The sequence below is a fragment of the Dama dama genome, chromosome 4 (assembly GCF_033118175.1).
Source record: "Dama dama isolate Ldn47 chromosome 4, ASM3311817v1, whole genome shotgun sequence".
NCBI lineage: Eukaryota > Metazoa > Chordata > Mammalia > Artiodactyla > Cervidae > Dama > Dama dama.
In genome coordinates, this window is record NC_083684.1 from 69957882 (window position 1) to 69978141 (window position 20260).

Below are 20260 nucleotides of genomic sequence, written 5' to 3' on the forward strand. Positions count from 1 at the left end.
TTTGCAACCCCGTGAACTGTAGCCCACCAGACCCCTCTGTCCATGGTTTTCTTCAGACAAGATACTGAAGTAGGTTGCCATGCCCTCCAGGGAATCTTCCCAGCCCAGGGATCAAACGCACGTCTCTTGTCCTTTATATTATCAGGCTGGTTCTTTGCCTGTAGTGCCACCTGGGAAGCCCTATAGTTCCCTGTGCTATCTAGTAAATTCTTGTCTTTCACCTACTTTACATATTGTAGTGTATATATTAATCCCAAACTTATAATTTATCTTTCCTCCCCTCACTGTTCCCTTTGGTGACCGTAAGTTTGTTTTCTATGTCTGTGAGTCTGATTGTTTTGTAATTAAGTTCATTTTTATCTATTTTTTTTAAGATTCTACATAAAAGTGATTACCATATAATACTTGTCATTGCCTGACTTCATTTAGTTATCATTACCTGTGATAATCTCTAGGTCCACTCATTTTGCTGCAAATGGCAATATTTCATTCTTTTTTATGGCTGAGTAATATTCCATTGCATATATGTACGAAATCTTCTTTATCCATTCATCTGTTGATGGACACTTAGGTTGCTTCCATGTCTTGGTTATTGTAAATAGTGCTGCGTGCATCTTTTCAAAGTATGGTTTTCTCAGTATACATGCCCAGTAGTGTGATTGCTGGGTCATTTGGTAGTTCTATTTTTAGTTTTTTAAGGAACCTCCATACTGTTCTCCCAAGTGGTTACACCAATTTACATTGCCACCAATAGTGTAAGAGGGTTCCCTTTTCTCCACACCCTCTCCAGTTCCTGGTTGGGAACTAGATCCACATGCCACAACTAAGACCTGGTGCAGCCAAATAAATAGATAAAAAATTTTTTAAAAATCAGTTTCTTAAATATTGGAAGTTGGTACTGGTAATGTTCTAGTAATTTGTTAAGCAGAAAGGCAGCTCTGCAAATTGTTTTACAAATGCATATTTCATACGTATGTGTTTTAGCTTTTGTAAAAAATTGTGGAATACAGCATACATATAAAGGAGGATCTAGAATATGAATGTACGGTATAAAAAGTAATTCTCCCAACACCTGAATAAACAATACCCAATCCAAGAGCAAGACCACCTCGGATATTCCCCTCCCTGCTCCTTAAAACTGCAACAGTTGCCTCCTGTTTTTCATGAGTTATTTTTTATTTATGCCTTTGTATGCATCTGAAATGTCTTAAAGTTTTTCCAAGGTAAGTGTAGTGCAGTGGAAGAGCTCGGACTCCAGAGTCAGAAAGACCAGGTTTTAAATCCCAGCTCAGATGGTAAAGAATCTGCCTGCAATGCAGGAGACCTGGATTCGATTCCTGGGTCCAGAAAATCCCCTGCAGAAGAAAATGGCTTCCCACTCCAATATTCTTGCCTGGAGAATCCCCATGGACAGAGGAACCTGCATTTAGTTGCTCAGTCATGTCCGACTCTGTGTGACCCCATGGACTATAGCCCATCAGGCTCTTCTGTCCATGGAGATTCTCCAGGCAGGAATACTGGAGTGGGTTGCCATGCCCTCCTCCAGGGGATCTTCCCAACCCAGGGATCAAACCCAGGTCTACCACATTGGAGGCGTACTCTTTACCATTTGATCCACCAGGGAAGCCCATGGTCACAAAGAGTTGGACACAACTCAATGACTAACACACCTGCTCCTTACTAGAGGTGGGACCTGGGGCAAGTCATTTCCCCTCCCCCAGGCTTTTCCTCATCTGCCCAAACACCTGCAGCAAATGCCCACATCTCCCAGGATTGTCTTAAGGATTCAAACCACAAACTCCACACTGATTCAACAAATTTATTGAGACCTCTTGGGACCTAAGCCCTGTAGAAAAGAGAGATGAATCAGCTTTCACACTCAGGAAGCTCATGGTTGGAAACTGGTAACTATAAAAACAACACAGCCACTAAGTGCTTTGGATTGGGAAGGGATATAAGGAGGATGTAGTGTTTATAAATCTGGAACCGAACACTAACCGCCAAGAGAGGCAGGAGGTTGGGCGGGACCTCCCACGAAGAGATGAGCTTGGAACCATCTAGAAAGGGTCTTGCCACTGACATAGCCGAGTGCCCACAGGTCTCTGGAGCTCACTGCAGGCTGGCCCACTGCAGGGATGTGTAGACCACCTTACCATCGGGCTGCGGGGAGCAAAGCAGCAGTGTCTTTCTGACACTGGTGCCCAGGCGGCCAGCCGAAACCAGGTCCTGGAGTGGGATGGGATCCCCAGGAGCCCAGCACTGGGCGATGTAATGAGCGTGGAAACGCAGCGGGTCGCCTGGGTGAAGGAGAGAGGCAGGTAGCAGTTTCCACTGGTGGAGAACTGGAAGACACCGGGACCTCCAACACAGAGGGGATCTCAATGCATCCAGCCATCACTACCAATATTGCAAAAGACACCCTTGGGCCTGGGGGGTGGAGCAAGTTGACACATTATGTATATCTTATTTAAAAACAAGTAACTGAATATATCACTGTCAGTCAAAGCCATGAGGAACTCAAAGGGTATCATGTATATCGTATCATAAATATCCAATGAGAAGTGACTCAGACTAAAAGAAGAGAACGATTTACAACAGGAGGGCATAATAAAATAGAATTAAGGAGTCAACCATTTTTTTCTGAAAAGGGCCAGATAGTAAATATTTTCAGTTTTGTGGGCCATGCTGCAAATACTCAACTCTGCCAATCTAGCACCATAGCATCCACTGACCATATGTAAACAAACAGAGCTGTGTTCCAATAAAACTTTATTAAAAAAAAAAATCTGTCTGTGCCTCATTTGATGGGCTAGGGGGAGGGGGGCTATACTCTGCTCCCAGGTTAGATGAACCTGACCAAGTAGAGTAGGACCCGGAGTAAGGCACTATACAGAAAACTAACAGGTAACATAAATCTAAAAGAGCAAGTCTTCCAGCAATTCTACTCCTGGGTATTTATCTGAAAAAAAGTGAAAACACTAATTCAAGAAGATAAACGCACCCCTATGTACATTGCAGCATTATTTACAATAGCCAAGATATGGAAGGGCTTCCCAAGTGGCTCAGTGGTAAAGAACCTGCAATGTATATGTATTATTAAATATAGTAATGTACATAACACTACAAAATAATATTTACGTTTTATTCTATGTCTTCTGTGAGAGTTTTTTTCCCCCTCTTTGTTCATTTACTAAACTGCTCTCCAAAAAAGCTTGGGTTCCCAAGTGTTTCCTGTTTTTCCATGGTTTCAGAGGCTGAGAAAAGGAGACCAAAAAAGGGGGGAAACGCAGACCGTGGTGGGATTGTGAAGAAAAATGTCACCAGAGGTCCCAACACAAACTCACCAGGATAGACCAGGAAGTCACCCCCGAACTTGCCAGCGGCACTGAGGAAGAAGCCTCGTTCCCACAGGTCTCTGTAGATGCTGTAGCGAAGCTCGTGGGCAGGGCGGCCAGCATGGGGCCAGTCTTTGGACTGGACACGCCAGTCCAGGGGCCTAGCCTTGATGGGCCGCGGCCGAGCAGTGGCCAACTGGATAAGCAGAGCAGACCTCGGTAAGGGGGCCACTCCATTTGAAGGCCCTGGCTGGGGAGAGGAGCCTGGTGGGGAAGAATCCAAGAGAGTTTGATGACTCCAAGGGGCAAGGCTTTTTTGTCAGGCCCCAGGGAGGATCAGCCAAAAATCCCCCAAGGATCTCTTCCCTCTTTCCCCTGGTCCGTGGACTCCAACCCCCACCTTCACATGCTTCCTCATGCTCTCCAGCAGCCTGGCCAGCACTGGCCTCATTCTCTTCGGCAGTTTGCTTCCCACCGGCCTCCTGGCTCCCACTGGTCCCTGATTCCTGTTCCAGCTTTAGCTTCTTCGCAGCCTGGCCCTCTGTAATCTTCTCTAGGAGCTCCTGACGACGGATCTCTCGGGCCTCAGCTGCCAGAGCGCTTTGCTCCTGGAAACCCTGCTCTTGCTGACGCTTGAAGGATGCCAGTGCCTGAGAAGTAAACTTTGCTGTATTATCAGGATTCAGACATGCCCTGCCTTAGAAAGCCTAACTCTGGCCCCTCCAAACCTCGGGGAGTGAACCCGGGGATCCTACTAGCCTACTCTCACAGAATTCCAGAATCCAGGACTCTCAGAGCCCTCCCACCCAGGAATCAGTCGTCCCCAGCCTCTCCTCCTGCAGGTCCCCGGGAGGGGCGCCCCTAGCCTGCCCCCACTTACCAGGCTGTGTTGGCGGGGGTCCGGGCGCGGGGCGCTGACTAGGGTCACTGCGCCGATCTCGGCCAGCAGTCGCGCCTCCTCAGGCATCAGCAGCAGTGGGAGGCCCAGGCGCGAGTTCTGGCGGGGCCCGCGGGGCAGGGCGCCCACCGTGCGGCCCCCCACGCCCAGGCGCTCCCGCAGCGCCTGCACCGCCTCGGCCCCCCACACCAGGGAGCGGCCGTTCGCCACCTCCACCACCAGCATCCTCCTGCGGGAAGCCAGGGGCACAACAGTCACACACCGGGCAGCACGCCTCTCGCCGCGGGATTCGCGCCGCTGGGAGGGTGCCCACCGCCTAGCTGGGGGTCTCGGCGAGGCCCCGCCCCTGAGGCTCGTGGGGCGGAGCCTCGCTCCGAGCTGCGTTCGCCACCTGCTGAGCGGGAGCGCCAGTCCCGCCCCCTGGGCGCCGGGCTCCGCCCCCGGGCGATCCCGCCAGGCCCCGGGGCTGACCCAGACGAGGACCCGCCCCGAAAGGAGCGCCGGGGCCCCGCCGGGGCGCCTCGGACCCTGCGGTCAGCATTCTGGCCAAGAGCGAGACTGGCCGCGCGGGCCCCCGCGCCTGGCGGCAAAGCCTGCCGTAGGGCGGACCACGCCCCCTCCGAAAGGTCCTTTTCGGCGTCGCCCTCCGGTGTTCCCGTCAGGTGTCGGGACCTCCGGAGACCAAAGCCCCCCGAGGCCACTACCCCTTGGGGGTTCCTCGGGGACCCTTCTTTCTGAGCCCTCGAGGTCCAGCCTCAGGTCCCCGCTCTGAGTCCGGCTCGCAGAATGCGAAGCCCCGCCCCCGCCCGAGCGCGGCCGCTTCGTACGTTCGGAAGTCCTCGGCTCAGCCCATAGCGGCCCCGCCCCCTCCCGAAGACGCGGGGTTAGGCGTTCGGACATCCTCGGCTCAGCCGATCGCGGCCCCGCCCCCTCCCGAAGACTAGGCGTCAGGCGTTAGGACGGCCTCGGCTCACGTCAAGCCCACAACCTGAGGTCCCACCCCCTTCGGCCGCGGGCTCTCTCCCCGGTTGGAGTTCCCGCCACACGACCGAACCCACAGCCGGAAGCCCAGTGCGTTCTCCGCTCGGGCGGGCTCAACCCGCTCGTGAGCGCTCCCTTCAGAATGTGGCACCGTCCTCTGACGGAACCAGCTATTCACCTCGTAAACACCAGCTCGCAGTCCCGGCGGAGCCACCCCCTACGTAGCGCGCCACGCGGGGTTTCCTCCACCCCCCATGCCGACCCCCTGCGTCGGTGTCGTCACGCCGCCACCTCAGCGGAGCGGGAAGTCTGGGGCCCGCCCCGTAGGGCCGAAGCCCTGCCTTCCCCCTAAAGTGTAAATCCCTCGAGCCCGCCCCTCGAAGCGCACCTCCCTCCTCGGTTCCGGGACTAGGAAACGGGCAGCTCGCCACGCTGGCCCCGCCCCTTGAGGTCGGACGCTGTTTGCCCCACCCCCTGGGGGGGGGCTTCTGGGCCCCGCCTCTTTCGTATGGCCAAAGCCCGTGGCTCCGCCTCCGTCCTAAACCTGAGACTCCGCCTATGAGCAACCCAAGGTCGCGTCTACCCGACTACCTCCGAAGGGAGCCGAGACTGTGGCCCCGCCCACGTCCGGCCGAAGCTCTTGGCTCCGCCCACAACCGAACCTACTCGACCACCTCCGAAAAAATCCGAAGCTTGTGGCCCCGCCTCCAAATCGCCCCCGGATTCTGGCTGAAGGAACCTGGAGCGGAGGCCCCGCCTCCCCCTGACAGCTCAGCTCCAGGTCCCGCCTCTTTCCGGGGTCCCGCGGCGCCCTCGGAGCCCGAAGCTTCTGGCCCCACCCCTTCCCGAGCCGAAGCCCCGCCCTTTGCGTGCTCGCAGCGGGGTAGATCCGAGCCTGGCCGGGTCCCGCCGCCGGGTAGTGCTCTCGGCGCCGCGTCCGCGCTCCTTCCCCGCCCAGCCCGGACACCGCTAGGCGCTGCGCGCACGACCCCCTGCTCTGCAGGCCCCCCGAAAGAGGCTGGGGGGTGCGGGGGCGTGCTGGGCGTGGTAGGCGTGGCCGGACCCACGATAGCCCGCGGGCCAGGACTGCTCCGCCGCCTCTTGCCCTGCGGGCGGCGCAGAGCCGCGGGTCCAGGTGGGCCGGGGTGTGGAGGAGACCGGGAGGGGTCTGGACAGTGTGGGGTCGCTACGGACCGGCGGACTGATGGGGTGCGGGGGCGGCGCCGGGAGCGCGGCCGAGCTCCGGGGTGGCATGGTCGAGCTCCCGGGTGGCGTAACCGCCTGTGGCTTTGCCCAGAGCGGATATGAGCCGCGCTTGGTGATATGAGCCCCGGGACTCGGGCTGGTACTGGGGAGCGGGCAGGTTCTCCGGCTTCAGACAGGAGAAGGAACTCGAGCTCGGAGAAAGGTGGAGGCTGGAGACCTGGACTCCTCTGAGGCCCCCTCGAAGAACGGCAGGGGCTTTGGAGAGCAGTGTTGTCGGAGGAGGTGGGGCACAGGGATAAGAAGAGAGGGGCTGGTGTTGCTTGATCGTTTACGGAGGAGGGGGCCGCCAGGTTTGGATTCCTGAGTTCTCAAAGGAGAAGAGATCTGGGGGGCCTGGATTCTCAAAAGAGAGGTCCTGGGCTTGACCCTCTATCCTCAAAGGAGGAAGGGCCTGGAGGTCGGGATTCCTGTGTTCTCAGAGGAGAGAGGAGCTGAGGGTAGGGCTCCTTGATCTTTGACAACTGGGAATTCGGACGGGGGCAGATTCCTAAATCCTCTGAGGACGAGGGGCTGGCGGCTGGACTTCTGGGTTCTCACTGTGAACGTCTGCCCCTCCCCTAGAACATGTCGCCCGAAGAATGGACATATCTAGTGGTTCTTCTTATCTCCATCCCAATCGGCTTCCTCTTTAAGAAAGCTGGTGAGTCAGGTTCCCTCCTCAGCGGAGAATAAGGGGGGGCGGGCAGAATGGGGGACCCCGTGGAAAGTTCTACACTGATGCTGTGCCTTCTCCCTGCAGGACCTGGGCTGAAGAGATGGGGGGCGGCGGCTGTGGGCCTGGGGCTCACCTTGTTCACCTGTGGCCCCCACACTTTGCATTCTCTGGTCACCATCCTTGGGACCTGGGCGCTCATTCAGGCCCAGCCCTGGTGAGGATTTGGTGGGAGGAGGAGGGGGAGCACAGAGCGGGTGGAGGATGCAACCTGTTTCCTCTTGGGGTCTTTCTCTGTTTCCGCCTCGGTCTCTGGATGTCTCTTGTGTGCCTCGAGATTCTCTGTGTCACATGTCTGGTCTGTTCCTCCTCTCCTGCCTTTTTCTGGGTCTCGTCCCTGTGTGTTTGGCCTGTCCCTTGACGGCCATGTCATGGATTTAGGAGAGAGGAGGGCATTACTGGTCTGCTGGCCCTGGTATTCTCTCTCCTTCTCCCTCCCCTCTCTCCCTCCCTCCCAGAAACAAATGGAGGCGTGAAGGGTCTTCACCCCGCAGCCTCTCTCTCCATCCCGTCCTTGTTCTGTGTTGCTGTGTTTCTCTGCAGCTCTTTCAGTCATGTTCATTCCATACACCCCCCTCTCCTGTCTCTGAAAGTGGGCGGTGGGGGGTGGGATCTGCAGCTGGAATCCAGGGGGGACCGAGGCAAGACCTCCGGCTCCCAGCGCAACAGACCTCCTGTCTTGTCTCAGCTCCTGCCACGCCCTGGCCCTCGCCTGGACCTTCTCCTACCTGCTTTTCTTCCGTGCGCTCAGCCTGCTGGGCCTGCCCACTCCCACGCCCTTCACCAACGCCGTCCAACTGCTGCTGACGCTGAAGGTCAGGCTCCCCCCGCACCCCCAGCCCTCCCTGGGTGCCCGTGAACCAGCCCATCTTTACCTTCTCCTCCCTGGGGAGGCAGAGGAGGCGGGTCGGTCTCTCCCACGCACTCCGCTGAGGGCAGGACTTCACCTCTCAGCTCTTCCCCAGGGTGAAAAAAGTACCCAAAGCTATATAACTGTGGGTGTCAGTGGGTGGCTGGGCTAAAGTGCATCTTTGTAGCAAGCCACGTTGCAAAGGAGGAAAAAAGAAAACAGCTTTGGGCAGAGAGCACTGAGCTGAGGGCACAAAAGCAGAACACCATGTCTGGCTTCCCATGACCTGGGAAGATGAGAGAAAACAGGTCTGCAGGCCCCACCGAGGGAGAAGAGGTCGCGCGCTCCTCCCGGGTGCTTCCTCTCAGTGATCGGAAGGGCCAGGCGGCAGTGGCGGCAGGGCTCTTCCAGCATCCCGTATTCCCGGGCGGGAGCTGAGGGGTGGGCAGGAGTGGGTCAGGAGTTGGAGGAAACCAGAGCCTCTAGGGACGCAGGGAGCAGCATGCTTGGAAGGGAGCCGGCCGCGTGCCGCCAGCCGTGTGCCAGCCACATGGACTGTCCATCAAGGGGAGACCGCAGCGCGGGCCAAGCCGGTCAGGGCCTGGCTGGCCCCAGTGAGGAGTTCCAGCTTCTTCCTGTGGGGGCCCAAGAGCCACTACAAGAGGTTTTTCTGAAAACCTGTGAACAGGTTTACAGGTTTAAAAATACTTCCTCCAGATGCTGAAAAAACTGCAGCAGGAAGGGTAAGGTGAGGTGACATGGGACTCCTTTATCTAAGTCCAGCTGACAAACTGGCTGCTTGAGGCAGGCCTGGGACAGCTAATCAGGGCCCCACCAGGAGGCCTGGCATGTAGGATAACCTGGGGCGAGTTTTTGTTGATGTTTACCTCGGCCAGGGCGGGATGAGGAAGGGTCCTGGTCCCAAGGGGCCGAGAGGAGGAAGCCCAGAAGGAAAAGGACTTGGGTAGATTCGAGAAGGTCGGTCAAGGGTCACGGCCAGGCCCCAGGCAGTCTTATCAATAAAGGGATTAAAAACACGGGAATACAAACCCAAGGTTCACTCCTGCCTGCCTCCACCATCTTCCAGCTGAACCCCGGCTGAAGCTGGAAGACACATGTCAGGCCAGGCTGGGGTCTGTGTGCAGAAGGGTAGAGAGCAGGCTGGGGGGCCAGGCTCAGCATACTCAGCCCAGTGGTGGAGGCAAAGTGAAAGGGACAGACTCAGACTTCAGGGACTCGACCTGGGGAGCGAGGAAGGTTTCCAGTCTAAGCAGCTTATTGAATGCTGATTGGCGTTTGATGGGGCTTCCCTGGTGGCTCAGCTGGTAAACAATCCGCCTGCAATGTGGGAGACCTGGGTTCGATCCCTGGGTTGGAAAGATCCCCTGGGGAAGGGAAAGGCTACCCACTCCAGCATTCTGGCCTGGAGAATCCCAAGGACTGGCATTTGATGAGGGGAGAGACCAGATGAACACCTGCTTTGGGGAATTGCTAAAACCGTTTTACACTTGGGATGTTTTAAATTCGAGGTGCCCGGAAGTCATCCATCCATGTATTAATGACAAGATGCAGCCGCTTTTTTTTTTTTTTTTTTTATTTTGGCCATGCCACATGGCTTGTGGGATCTTGTTTCCCAACCAAGCATCATCAAACCCGGGCCCTGGTAGTGAAAGCAACAAGTCCTAACCCCTGGACCCCCAGGGAATTGCCTGGAGGCAGCTTGGTGGACAGGCTTGGAGCTTGGAGAAGTCCCACCGGGGTACAGCATGGGTGGTACCTAAAGCCATGAACTGTGGGGGAACACAGAAAGATGGAACTTAGAGAAAAAAAGACAGAAGGGCCCAGGAGGGAGCCCTTACTCGTCATTAGATGCTCAGAGCTGCCCGAGGAGCAGCGCCTTGGCATCCAGCCCCACGGGGCCGCCCAGCGCGTCGTGAACGGGAGGTGGGTGTGAGGAGGCCGGGGTCTGAGCTGTCCTCCCGCACGCCCCTTCCTCCCAGCTGGTGAGTCTGGCCAGTGAAGTTCAGGACCTGCACGTGGCCCAGAGGAAGGAAATGGCCTCGGGCTTCAGCAAGGGGCCCCCCCTGGGGCTGCTGCCGGACGTGCCCTCTCTGATGGAGACCCTCAGCTACAGCTACTGCTACGTGGGAATCATGACAGGTGAGCGTGCCCGCCCCGGGCCTGCCTCTGCCCGGACTCTACTGTCTGTTCTGTGTTCCTGCCCCCCGCCCCCGGCCCCCCATTCCAGCCTCTGCTGCTCTGAGCGTGAGCCTCTGAGCCCCAGTCCATGTCTCCCTCTCCCACTGGCCCCAGGGCCCCTCCAGAGTAGACACAGATTGTTCTCAGCCTCAGTGATTCCTTGTAACTTACTGGGAGCACACAGGAGATTGGAGAAAGATGGATGTCACCCTAATGTGTCTGCCGCCCAGGCCACAAGGATTCACAGCGTATGATCCCATTTTTAGTTTCAGGACGTATTTTTCATTACCATTGACCTCGTAGAAGGTTTTGACTTCTGTAACAGCTGTATCGAGCTGTGATTACCATATTCACCCATTCACAACCACATCCAGTTTGCTGGGTTTGAGTCTCTCTATGGAGAAAGAAATGGCAACCCACTCCAGTGTTCTTGCCTGGAAAATCCCATGAACGGAGGAGCCTGGTAGGCTACAGTCCATGGGGTCGCAAAGAGTCGGACACGACTGAGTGACTTCACTTTCACTTTCACAGAGTTTTGCAACATGACTACTGTGCAATTTCGTCACCTCAGAAAGAACCCCTGCACCCTTTACCATCATCTGCCCAACCTCCAACTGCCTCCATTCCCTGAAAGCACTAATTGACTTTCTCTATGTGTTTGCCTACCCTGAACATCTATAAATGGAATCATACAGCGTGTGGTCCTCTGTTAGACTTTCAGCACTTCTGTTAAAGCCCTCTGCTCCCTCCCCAGGCCAAGCCATCATTTTATCTAAAGTGTAGCAGTCCCCTCTTTTCCGTCACTGTCCCTCTGCAGCCCCTCCCTGCTCAGTGGCTGAGGGGTCTCCTGAGAAAGCAAAATAATAATCTAGCCCTTCCCTGGTGGGAGAGGCCTTCAGTGGTTACCCTAGTGCTGAGAAAAAAGCCCCAGAGTCCTTGGAGAAGGAAATGGCTACCCACGCCAGTACTCTTTCCTTGGCAATCCCACAGACAGAGGAGCCTGGCGGGCTACAGTCCATGGGTTCACCGAGAGTTAGATGTGACTGAGTGCATACACATGCATGCTCAACAAATACAAACAAGTTGGTGGTTTTACACAAACAGAAAGCATGCTTACAGTCAGCACCCCATCAGGTAATCTTCCCAGCACACCACTGGTCCCTCCTGCTGCCTTCTGGTTGCTGCCGCCTGAGGGCAACCACTCTCTGGACTACTAAGAGCATAGGTTAGTGTTGTCTGCTTGGGGACATTATGTGAATAGAATCAAATACAGTATGTATTCTTCTGTACTGGCTTATTTGCTCAATGGTATGCAGGACTTTTGCTGCATGGACTTGTACCTGGTTTGTTTTCATGGCTGGATAGTATTCCATTGAGTGGATAAACCACAAGTTATCCAAAAATATACATATATATATAAAAAGCCAAACCCAAAGCCCTGGTCAGATCCCCCCCGGGTCTTGCCCCTGACACCCTCTGATTTCTTCTCAGGCCCCTGTCTTCCTCAAGGGACGCGCTGGTGCGCCTCCTGTTCCTCCCAGACCCCCAGGCCCCCCTGCCCACCTCCCTCCAAGTGTGCCAGGACCCCCTGGTTCTCGGACTCCTCTGTCCGAGACGCTCCCTAAGTGTCTGTTCCTCTTTCCCGCCGGGTCCCCTGTCTCCCTCTTTGTCCGCTCTCCCTTGCGCTCCGTTCTCCTCTCTCCCTGGTTCCCCCGGGCTCCCTGGTCCCTGGCCCATCTCCCCCGCCCCGAGACCGGCGCTCTGCCCGCCATCCCCACGCGCACATGCGCCTGACCGCGGCCCGCCCTCCCGCCACAGGCCCGTTCTTCCGCTACCGCACCTACCTGGACTGGCTGGAGCAGCCCTTCCCGGGGGCCGTACCCAGCCTGCGGCCCCTACTGCGCCGCGCCTGGCCGGCCCCGCTCTTCGGCCTGCTCTTCCTGCTCTCATCGCACCTCTTCCCGCTGGAGGCCGTGCGCGAGGACGCCTTCTACGCCCGCCCGCTGCCCGCCCGCCTCTTCTACATGATCCCCGTGTTCTTCGCCTTCCGCATGCGCTTCTACGTGGCCTGGATTGCCGCCGAGTGCGGCTGCATTGCCGCCGGCTTCGGGGCCTACCCCGTGGCCGCCAAAGCCCGGGCCGGGGGCGGCCCCACCCTCCAATGCCCACCCCCCAGCAGGTCAGGCGGCGGGAGGGAGGTGTCCCAAGACCCGGCCGGCCCCATCACCGCGGGCTGGCCCTGCCCCTAGCAGGGAGGAGAGTGGGGAGCAGCGGCGGGAGGGGGGGCTGGTCTCCCACCGGTTGTCAACAGAGTGTCCCCCTTGGCCAGCACAGCCCGCCTCCCCTGTCCTCGGAAAACTCCTGAAACCTACAGGTCGCCCCCTGTTGTGTGCTTGTCAGCCCCTGGGGTAGTGAATTGCTCTCTGTTGCTAGGAAAAGGTAGGTGTATTCTAGCAACCACCGTGCTGCCCATCTGTTGCCATGGAAGTGTCAGCCCGGTAACCTGGTTGTTCCTGGTTGCTCAGGATGCCATCGCTGGGCAGTGAGGAGCAGCCCCTTGTTGCTAGGGAAACCATTCCCTAGCAACAGAACTGCCCCTTCTTGCCTTTGTTGCTATGGGAACGGCGTCCCCTAAACTGCCCCTTTCTTTGCTGGGAGCAAGCAGGCCTCCCCCTGAGACATCATCACATAACATTTAAATGGCATTCGCTTTATTTATTTCTGGCTGCTGGGCACAGGCTTTCTCTGGTTGGGGCGAGCGGGGGCTACTCTTCGTCTGGGAGGCAAGGTTCTCCTTCCAGTGGCTTCTCTCCTTGCGGAGCGCAGGCTCAGGAGCTGTTGCCTGCCACCTCAGCTGCTCCAGGACATGGGTCTTCCCAGACCAGCTATGGAACCCGTGTCAGCCCCCTGCATTGGCAGGCGGATCCTTACCCATCTGGGAAGTCCCAGAAATGGCATTCTCCACCATGCTGTCCTCTGGCCTGGGGGGGGGGGGTGGGGGGGTGGGGGGGGTGAGCGGTGGCAGCGGACACCATTCTTAGTAACCACCAGAAGCCCCAGTAACTATGGATTAAGCTTGTTGCTGGCGAAGCTACTAGCCTAGTTCCTTCATCAGGAGGCAGAGCACACTGCTAGTAGCCAGGGACTCCCTTGTTGCTAAGGATACGTTGCTTCTGTGTTGCTGGGGAAGTGACACCCTGGCAGTCAGGAGTGGGCCCTCCCTCGGTTCCCTGCAGCTGTCCTCTGGCATTCAGGCTGGGGCTGGAAAAGCAGCCCCTTGATGTAAATTTTGAACGACTCCTTACTAGGGTTGGGCCATCCCCTCGTAGTCACAACAGCCATTCCCTTGTGGGGGAAGTGGCGCCCCCACGCAACATTTCTTCCTTCTGCCAGAGTAACCAAAGGCAGGCCTCCAGTTGCTAGCGGGTATCCCCCAGAAGACGTCAAGCAGGAGCTGAAAGCTTTTCTAAACCTTCTAGGCCCTGCTCTTAATGGAAGCCCCACTTCCGTTATCAGAAGCAGCCAGTGGTTCAGGCAGGTCAGTGATAATCCCCCACTGCTCTGAGCGTTGGCACTGGTGACCCCGGAACCGCTGTATTGCTGGAGCTGATCCTTCTAGAACAGTCCTACAGACTGACAGCCAGCAAAGGCCTTTTTCAGGACGCTTTTTTTAAACATCCTAGGCTTGTCGCTAAGAAATGCCCTTTCCCTAGCAACAGAGACCATCTAGGTGACAGGCGGGCCTAGAACATCTCCCTAGCAACCATGGACCACCTCGCTGTTAGGGCTGCTGTTTCCCCAACCACTGAAGGGTCCGAGGAGTTTAGAAAGGACTACTTGGAGGCTTCTCTGGATATGCTGAACTTGGTTGCTAAGGAACGGCCTTACCCTAGCATCTGAGACCATTGGCAGGTCAGGTTGCTAAGGACTCATAGCTTAGCAACTGTAAAGCTTGCAGACTTTTCTGGCTGTTGCAGGCCCCCTTCCTAAGAGAAGGAGAATCCTATTGCTGTGGATCTGTGCACGTCCCACCCCACCCCCCAAAAAGGCACCCTCTGGGCTCCCCTCCCCTGTTGCCCTAGCAAATGCGACAGCCTGGGAGCTGTTGCCTGGCCAGACTCCCCTCCTTCGCGTCCGGGGCTGGGACAGGAGCCAGCGTCGGGAGGGGGCCTGGCTGAGCTGCATGTCTGTCCCCCACCCTGGTCCTCCACCCCTCCCCCAGTCCGGAGACGGCGGCTTCCGTGGAGTACGACTATGAGACCATCCGCAACATCGACTGCTACGGCACGGACTTCTGCGTGAGCGTGCGGGAGGGCATGCGCTACTGGAACATGACGGTGCAGTGGTGGCTGGCGCAGTACGTCTACAAGAGCGCGCCCGCCCGCTCCTACGTCCTCAGGTGAGCCCCCGGGCGCGCAGGACGGCACCAACTACATCCCCCAGCGGCCCCGGGGGCGCCCTGCGGCTCCCCCGGCGGGCCTCCGCCCCTGACGGTCATGGGAGCTGTAGTTTCCTGCGCCTCTGGCTGCGGCTCCGACTGCGTTACCGGGATAAGCTCGTTCCTCTTTCCCTGGGCCTCCGTTTCTGCTTCTGTCAAGCCGGCCGCGTGGCACAGGCTCAGTGTGCAGAGTCCTGTGGACTCGACGGCTAGACCTCCCGGAATCGTGACCCTGCCAGCACCTAAGAAACGTTAGGCAGTTGGTGGACCTCTGTTCCCTCAACTCTTTTTTTTTTCCCCCTCTCAAAAAATTCCCCTACGTGCTTTTCTTTTTCTAGTTTTTTTTTTGTTAATTGAAGTATAGTTTATCTATAATGTTGTATTCGTTTCGGATCACAGCAAAGTGATTTAGTTATTTATATATATATATATTTAAATTTTTCTTTTCTTTCTTTTCTTTTTTTTTTTTTTTTTTTCTTTGCTTTTTCCCTCTGTGCTTTGCAACCTGCAGGATCTTAGCTCCCCAACCAGGATCTGAACCCACCCCCAGCAGTGAAAGGGCAGAGTCCTAACCACTGGACTGCCAGGGAGTTCCCTATCTGTTCTTTTTCAGATTATTTTCCCTTATAAGTTATTACAGAGTATTGAGTAGAATTCTCTATACACAGTAACCAATACATTAAGTCCTGGTTGGTTATGTATTTTATATAGTGTGTGTATGTTAACCTGAAACTCCCAATTTGTCCCTCCCCACGACCCAGTGTCCCCGACTCTTAAATGGGAGTAATGCTGTTAACCTGTGTCATAGGTTGACGCAAGGAATAAGGGAGAGAAAGTGTTAAATGCACTTACTGTGAGGCCTGAGCAGCTTTTATTACTCTTCACTCACCTGGTAATTCCTGAGTGGAGACTTTCTGTAAAGATAAGATAAACTGACAAACAAATTTAGGAAGTAGGAAATCTTAAAGATGAAGAGATCTAGGCTCAGAGAGGTCAGGCCACCTGCCGAGTATCCCTCCGTCTTCCCCTCGCCGCCAGCTGAGGTCAGGATGGATACACCATAACATGTCCTCATGATGAAGGAGTTAATCATGGCACCTCTGGAGCTAGACCTACCTGGATGTGCTGTCTAGTTTGGATTTAAAGACCAGCTATGACCTTGTATGGGGAATGGAATAAAGGTGGGGAGGGGAGCAGGAGATGAGGCAGGGACTGGCCCGGTGGGCACTGATGGTGGCCTAGAGTAGGGACCAGTGGCCTAGAAGTGGATGAACTGGAGAGGTGAGGGCAGGGCTCGGCCCCCACCTGGATGGGGGTCGTGAGAGGAAATGCAGCGGGTGGTGGGCGTGGGTGATGAAGGAGAGGAAGTCTGCGCAGGAGGAAGTTTCAGAAGCTGGCAGGCCAAGGAAGCCAGACTTGGGTTTAGTCTCGTTGAGTTTGAGGTGACGGTTGGATTTCCAGCCGGGGTGATTGGATAGACACCGAGTTGTGTGATTCTGGTGTGTTAGGGAGAGGTTGGTGTAAGAAGTGGACCCGTGAGCATTGTCAGCTGTGGATGGTGCTTAAAGCTCTGGGGTCAAAGCACAGAGTGGACCCACATTTAGACCAGGGATTTTCAATGTCTGAGCTGCTCACTGGTGTCTGACTCTCTGCGACCCCACGGACTGTAGCCTGCCAGGTTCCTCTGTCCATTGGATTTTCCAGGCAAGAATACTGGAGTGGGTTGCCATTCCCTTCTCCAGGGCATCTTCCCGACCCAGGAATTGAACCCAGGTCTCCCGAATTGCAGGTGAATTCTTTACCATCAGAATCACCAGGGAAGCCCCTGGACACTCTCAATGGGGGGGTGGGAGGTGGGCAATTGTGCTGCTCCCCCAGGGGGCATTTGGCATGTCTGGAGACGCTTTATCATAATGGAGTCTAGTAGGCGGAGGCCCACTAGACCCACCCCCACCCACCCTGAAGAATGACCCAGCCCCAGATGTCTGTAGCGCCAACAATGAGGGGCCTTGGTGTAGACTGGGGGCCAGAGGAGGGGCCGGTGCAGACTCAGCCAGGGAGATAGGAGGACGATCGGCAAAGCGTTCCTTCATTCCCTTCAGAGGAGCGAGGGTGTCAAGGAGGAGAGGCAGGAGGGAGGGTGTGTCTGCCCGTGCCAGGAGCTCCTGGGGTGCGAGGGCGAGTGTGACCCTGGGTGGGGGGGGCATGGTGGGAGGAAGTCCCCCGCATCCTTGCAAGGTGAAGTGAAAGCAAGATTGGAGTGGGTTCAAGACAGGATGCAGTTGGGAGGCTAGAAGATTCTCTGGAGAGTGTTCACTGCATGGGGGAGGGCAGGGCCTGAGAAACTGGGAGAGATGAGTAGCTGAGGGAGGGGCCAAGAGCTGGCTGTGCACACAGGGAGTTGGAGATGCTGGGCTCACGCTCACGTGCGTCCTCCTGTAAAGTCCTGTCGGTTCTGGCAGCACACAGCATCGTCTCTCCGCCAGAGGTAAAAGAGAGAGGAAACAGAATTGGTCCTGAGTGAGCATTAAACCAGATTTCAATGCACAGCACAAGTGACCTCCTGCTGAGAAGTATCAGGATGGAAAGAAATCTCACCCTTTAAAAAAAAAAGTTCATCCATTTTATTTTTATTTTTTAAGTTGGAGTAGAGTTGTGTTCATTTCAGGGGTACAGCAGAGTGAACCAGTTATATAAATAGACACGTATCCATTCTTTTTTGGTTTCTTTTCCCATACAGGTCATCACAAAGTATTGAGCAGAGTTCCCTGTGATATACAGTAGGTCCTTATTGAAAGGGAAAGTGTTCATCACTCAGTCGTGTCTGACTCTTTGCAACCCCATGGTCTGGCCATGGAATTCTCTAGGCGAGAATACTGGAGTGGGTTGCCAATTCCCTTCTCCAGGGGGATCTTCCCCACCTAGGAACTGAACTCCGGTCTCTTGAATTTCTTCACCAACTGAGCCACCAGGGAAGCCACAAGAATACTGGAGCGGGTTGCCATTCCCTTCTCCAGGGCATCTTCCTGACCCAGGGGTCAAACCCAGGTCTCCCACACTGCAGGCAGATTCTTTAGCATCTGAGCCACTTCACCAACTGAGCCACCAGGGAAGCCCGTGGTCCTTATTAGTTGTCTAGAAACCTCTCTCTTTTTTTTACTATCCACTGCCACTTACAGCCCTTTACATAGCATGTTCTCAAGAGAGACACAGCACTGTCCCTGCTTCCAGGTTCATCTGAAGTTCCCCTGGCAATTTCTTTGCCACCTGTGCTAGTTAAGGGTCTTTATCAACAAACCGCCTATCTCTGTCACCAGTGGGATAAAGCCACACAGCTGCAGGGAGATGGCTCCCAGGCCCTCAAGGAAAACATTCCTGGGCAGTAACAATTTCTAGAGGCCTCTTTCACCTTTTCAGAGATTGATATCTGCATCCAAAGAACAAAGGAAAGATGCTCAAACAGTAGATTTTTTTTTTTTTTCTTCAAGGAACCGGCCTAAGGAAAGAAAAGGAGGGAAACATCTCCCCTGTCAACAACAGGGAGAATTTAGCCTTTTTATGGACATTGCTCCCTCCCCCACCTACCCCCACACAGCAGTCAGCGTCATTCCCTTCTCTGAGTTTTTTGTTGTTGTTCAGTCACTAAGTCATGTCCGATTCTTTGCCATCCCATGGACTGCGGCACGCCAGGCTTCTCTGTCCTTCACTATCTCTTGGAGCTTGCTCAAACCCATGTCCATCGAGTTGGTGATGCCATCCAACCATCTCGTCCTCTGCTGCCCCCTTCTCCTCCTGCCTTCAATCTTCCCCAGCATCAGGGTCATATTTGTACTTTAAGCACCCGGACATGCCAGAGGCCCACCTTGGTGCCCGTGGGCAGGAACTCAGACCACAGTCCTTGGCCGACCCTGCTGTGATTTGTGGGCACCCCGTGGAAGTGGGGGTTGGAGCCTGAATCTGTGGGTCTTCAAGGGCTAGCATTTTTGGAATCAGTAAGGAGAAGGGACCGTGGCTGGAGATGTCTGAGTCTTTGTGGATCAGGAATTATACTCCTAGATCCTCAAATCCTTAGGAAGTGGTGGAGACTTGATTCCTAGGGTCCTGACGGAAGAGTGTTGGGAGAGGGTTGCTGAGAAGACAGTAGAGACTCCTGGTTCTGAGGGAGGAGGCTAGGGCCTGGACCCCTGATCTGAGGGAGGAGAGGCTGGGGGTCTGCACACCTGGGTTTCAGGGAGAAAGGGCTGAGGATCTGGAAGTCTTGGGTCTGAGGGAGGAGGGGCAGGGGCTCGACCCCCGGGTCTGTAGGAAGGGCGGGGGCTCTGGACCCTCGGGTCTGGAGGAGGGGCGGGGGCTCTGGACCCCCGGGTCTGGAGGAGGGGCGGGGCGTCTGGAACCCCGGGTTTGGAGGAGGGGCGGGGCGTCTGGGCCCCCAGTGTCTGGAGGAGGGGCGGGGGCTCTGGACGCCCGGGTCTGAGGGGGGAGGCCGGGGGTCTGCACCCCAGGCCCTGATTCCCGCCCCCCGCAGGAGTGCGTGGACCATGCTGCTGAGCGCCTACTGGCACGGCCTGCACCCTGGTTACTACCTGAGCTTCCTCACCATCCCGCTGTGCCTGGCAGCCGAGGGCCAGCTGGAGTCGGCCCTCCGGTGGCGGCTGGGTCCCCGGGGCCAGAAGGCCTGGGACTGTGTGCACTGGTTCCTGAAGATGCGGGCCTACGACTACATGTGCATGGGCTTCGTGTTGCTGTCGCTGCGCGACACCCTCCGCTACTGGGCCTCGGTCTACTTCTGTGTGCACGTCCTGGCCCTGGCGGCCCTGGGGCTGGGGCTGGCCCTGGGCCGCGGCGGCCCCGGGCGGCGGAAGTCGGCGGCCCCGGCCCCCAGCCCGGCCTCAGGAAAGCTCCGGGAAGAGTGAGCCCTCGCCACACGCCCTCTGCCGCTCCTCCGGCCCCCGCGCTTTGGTCTAGGAATCCCATGAACCAGGCTGCCGCCGCCCTTCCCAGGAAGAGATTGGAGTTTGGCCAGGGGCCTGGAGAGGATTCCCCGGCTCAGCGGCCTGCCTGGCAGACCAAGGCCGGGGCGCGCCTGCTTCTCTGGCTGCCACCACCCCCGCCCCGGTGATCAGTTTTCCCTCCCGTAAAAATCAAGATAAATGCCCAGAGAGAGTCTCCGTTGTCCCTGCCCAGGGCCTGCTGTTCAGAGAGCTGTGTCTCCCGCCGCACCGGGGCCGACGGCTGCACGGTGTGGGGGTCGGAGCCTCAGGGCGGGTCCGGGGGTCGGGTGGGGGGAGGTGGGCGCTTTCTGGCCGCTTTCGCTCCACGTCCTCTCGGTAGACCCGCACGGAGTGTGACCCTCTTGGAAGGGGGAAGCCGCGGTGCGGACGTCCTGGCCTTCGTGGGCTCCATCTGAGCCAGCCAAGGGTTCCCGCGCTCCTGTAGCCTCCTGTCATCCCCGGGCCTGGGACAGGTTCAGAATGTGTAAATCTTTCCCAATAAAGTGTCACACGGAGACTCTGTGGGATGTCTGTGGACGGTCAACCAGGGTGGGGGGACCGCATACCTCCAGCATCCCACCGCGAGGTGT

The 20260-nt window shown here is 56.4% G+C and overlaps 2 protein-coding genes across 5 annotated transcripts; one reads left to right on the forward strand and one right to left on the reverse strand.

Annotated features, from left to right (window-relative positions):
- Positions 1 to 1804: 1804 nt before the first annotated feature.
- On the reverse strand, positions 1805 to 5529 carry TSEN34 (tRNA splicing endonuclease subunit 34). Of its 2 annotated transcripts, XM_061140352.1 has the most exons (5): positions 5393 to 5529; positions 4216 to 4462; positions 3736 to 3985; positions 3345 to 3599; positions 1805 to 2297 (listed from the first exon to the last, which is right to left on the reverse strand). In XM_061140352.1, the coding sequence occupies exons 2-5, from the start codon at positions 4456 to 4458 to the stop codon at positions 2110 to 2112; spliced, it is 936 nt and encodes a 311-aa protein (XP_060996335.1). In that variant the 5' UTR covers positions 4459 to 4462; positions 5393 to 5529; the 3' UTR covers positions 1805 to 2109. The 2 variants fall into 2 exon arrangements, with proteins under 2 accessions (XP_060996335.1, XP_060996336.1); XM_061140353.1 differs by lacking the exon at positions 5393 to 5529 and having other exon boundaries at positions 4216 to 4647.
- Positions 5530 to 6084: 555 nt separating this feature from the next.
- Positions 6085 to 20185, forward strand: MBOAT7 (membrane bound O-acyltransferase domain containing 7). Of its 3 annotated transcripts, none has more exons than XM_061140354.1 (8): positions 6085 to 6349; positions 7042 to 7120; positions 7220 to 7349; positions 7881 to 8007; positions 10043 to 10202; positions 12060 to 12420; positions 14464 to 14640; positions 19205 to 20185. In XM_061140354.1, the coding sequence occupies exons 2-8, from the start codon at positions 7045 to 7047 to the stop codon at positions 19590 to 19592; spliced, it is 1419 nt and encodes a 472-aa protein (XP_060996337.1). In that variant the 5' UTR covers positions 6085 to 6349; positions 7042 to 7044; the 3' UTR covers positions 19593 to 20185. The 3 variants fall into 3 exon arrangements, with proteins under 3 accessions (XP_060996337.1, XP_060996338.1, XP_060996339.1); XM_061140355.1 differs by lacking the exon at positions 6085 to 6349 and adding an exon at positions 6549 to 6702; XM_061140356.1 differs by lacking the exons at positions 6085 to 6349; positions 7042 to 7120; positions 7881 to 8007 and having other exon boundaries at positions 7236 to 7349.
- The last annotated feature ends 75 nt before the right edge of the window (positions 20186 to 20260 follow it).

Excerpts from the sequence above, each read along its gene's own strand:
- TSEN34 (XM_061140352.1), bottom strand. The coding sequence starts at position 4,458 with ATGCTGGTGGTGGAGGTGGCGAACGGCCGCTCCCTGGTGTGGGGGGCC. Across the intron at positions 3,600-3,735 it reads GCATGAGGAAGCATGTGAAG|GCTCCTCTCCCCAGCCAGGG; the intron begins GTGGGGGTTGGA and ends CTTCCCCACCAG. Across the intron at positions 2,298-3,344 it reads TGACTTCCTGGTCTATCCTG|GCGACCCGCTGCGTTTCCAC; the intron begins GTGAGTTTGTGT and ends TCCTTCACCCAG.
- MBOAT7 (XM_061140354.1), top strand. The coding sequence starts at position 7,045 with ATGTCGCCCGAAGAATGGACATATCTAGTGGTTCTTCTTATCTCCATC. Across the intron at positions 7,121-7,219 it reads CTTCCTCTTTAAGAAAGCTG|GACCTGGGCTGAAGAGATGG; the intron begins GTGAGTCAGGTT and ends TTCTCCCTGCAG. Across the intron at positions 7,350-7,880 it reads CTCATTCAGGCCCAGCCCTG|CTCCTGCCACGCCCTGGCCC; the intron begins GTGAGGATTTGG and ends GTCTTGTCTCAG.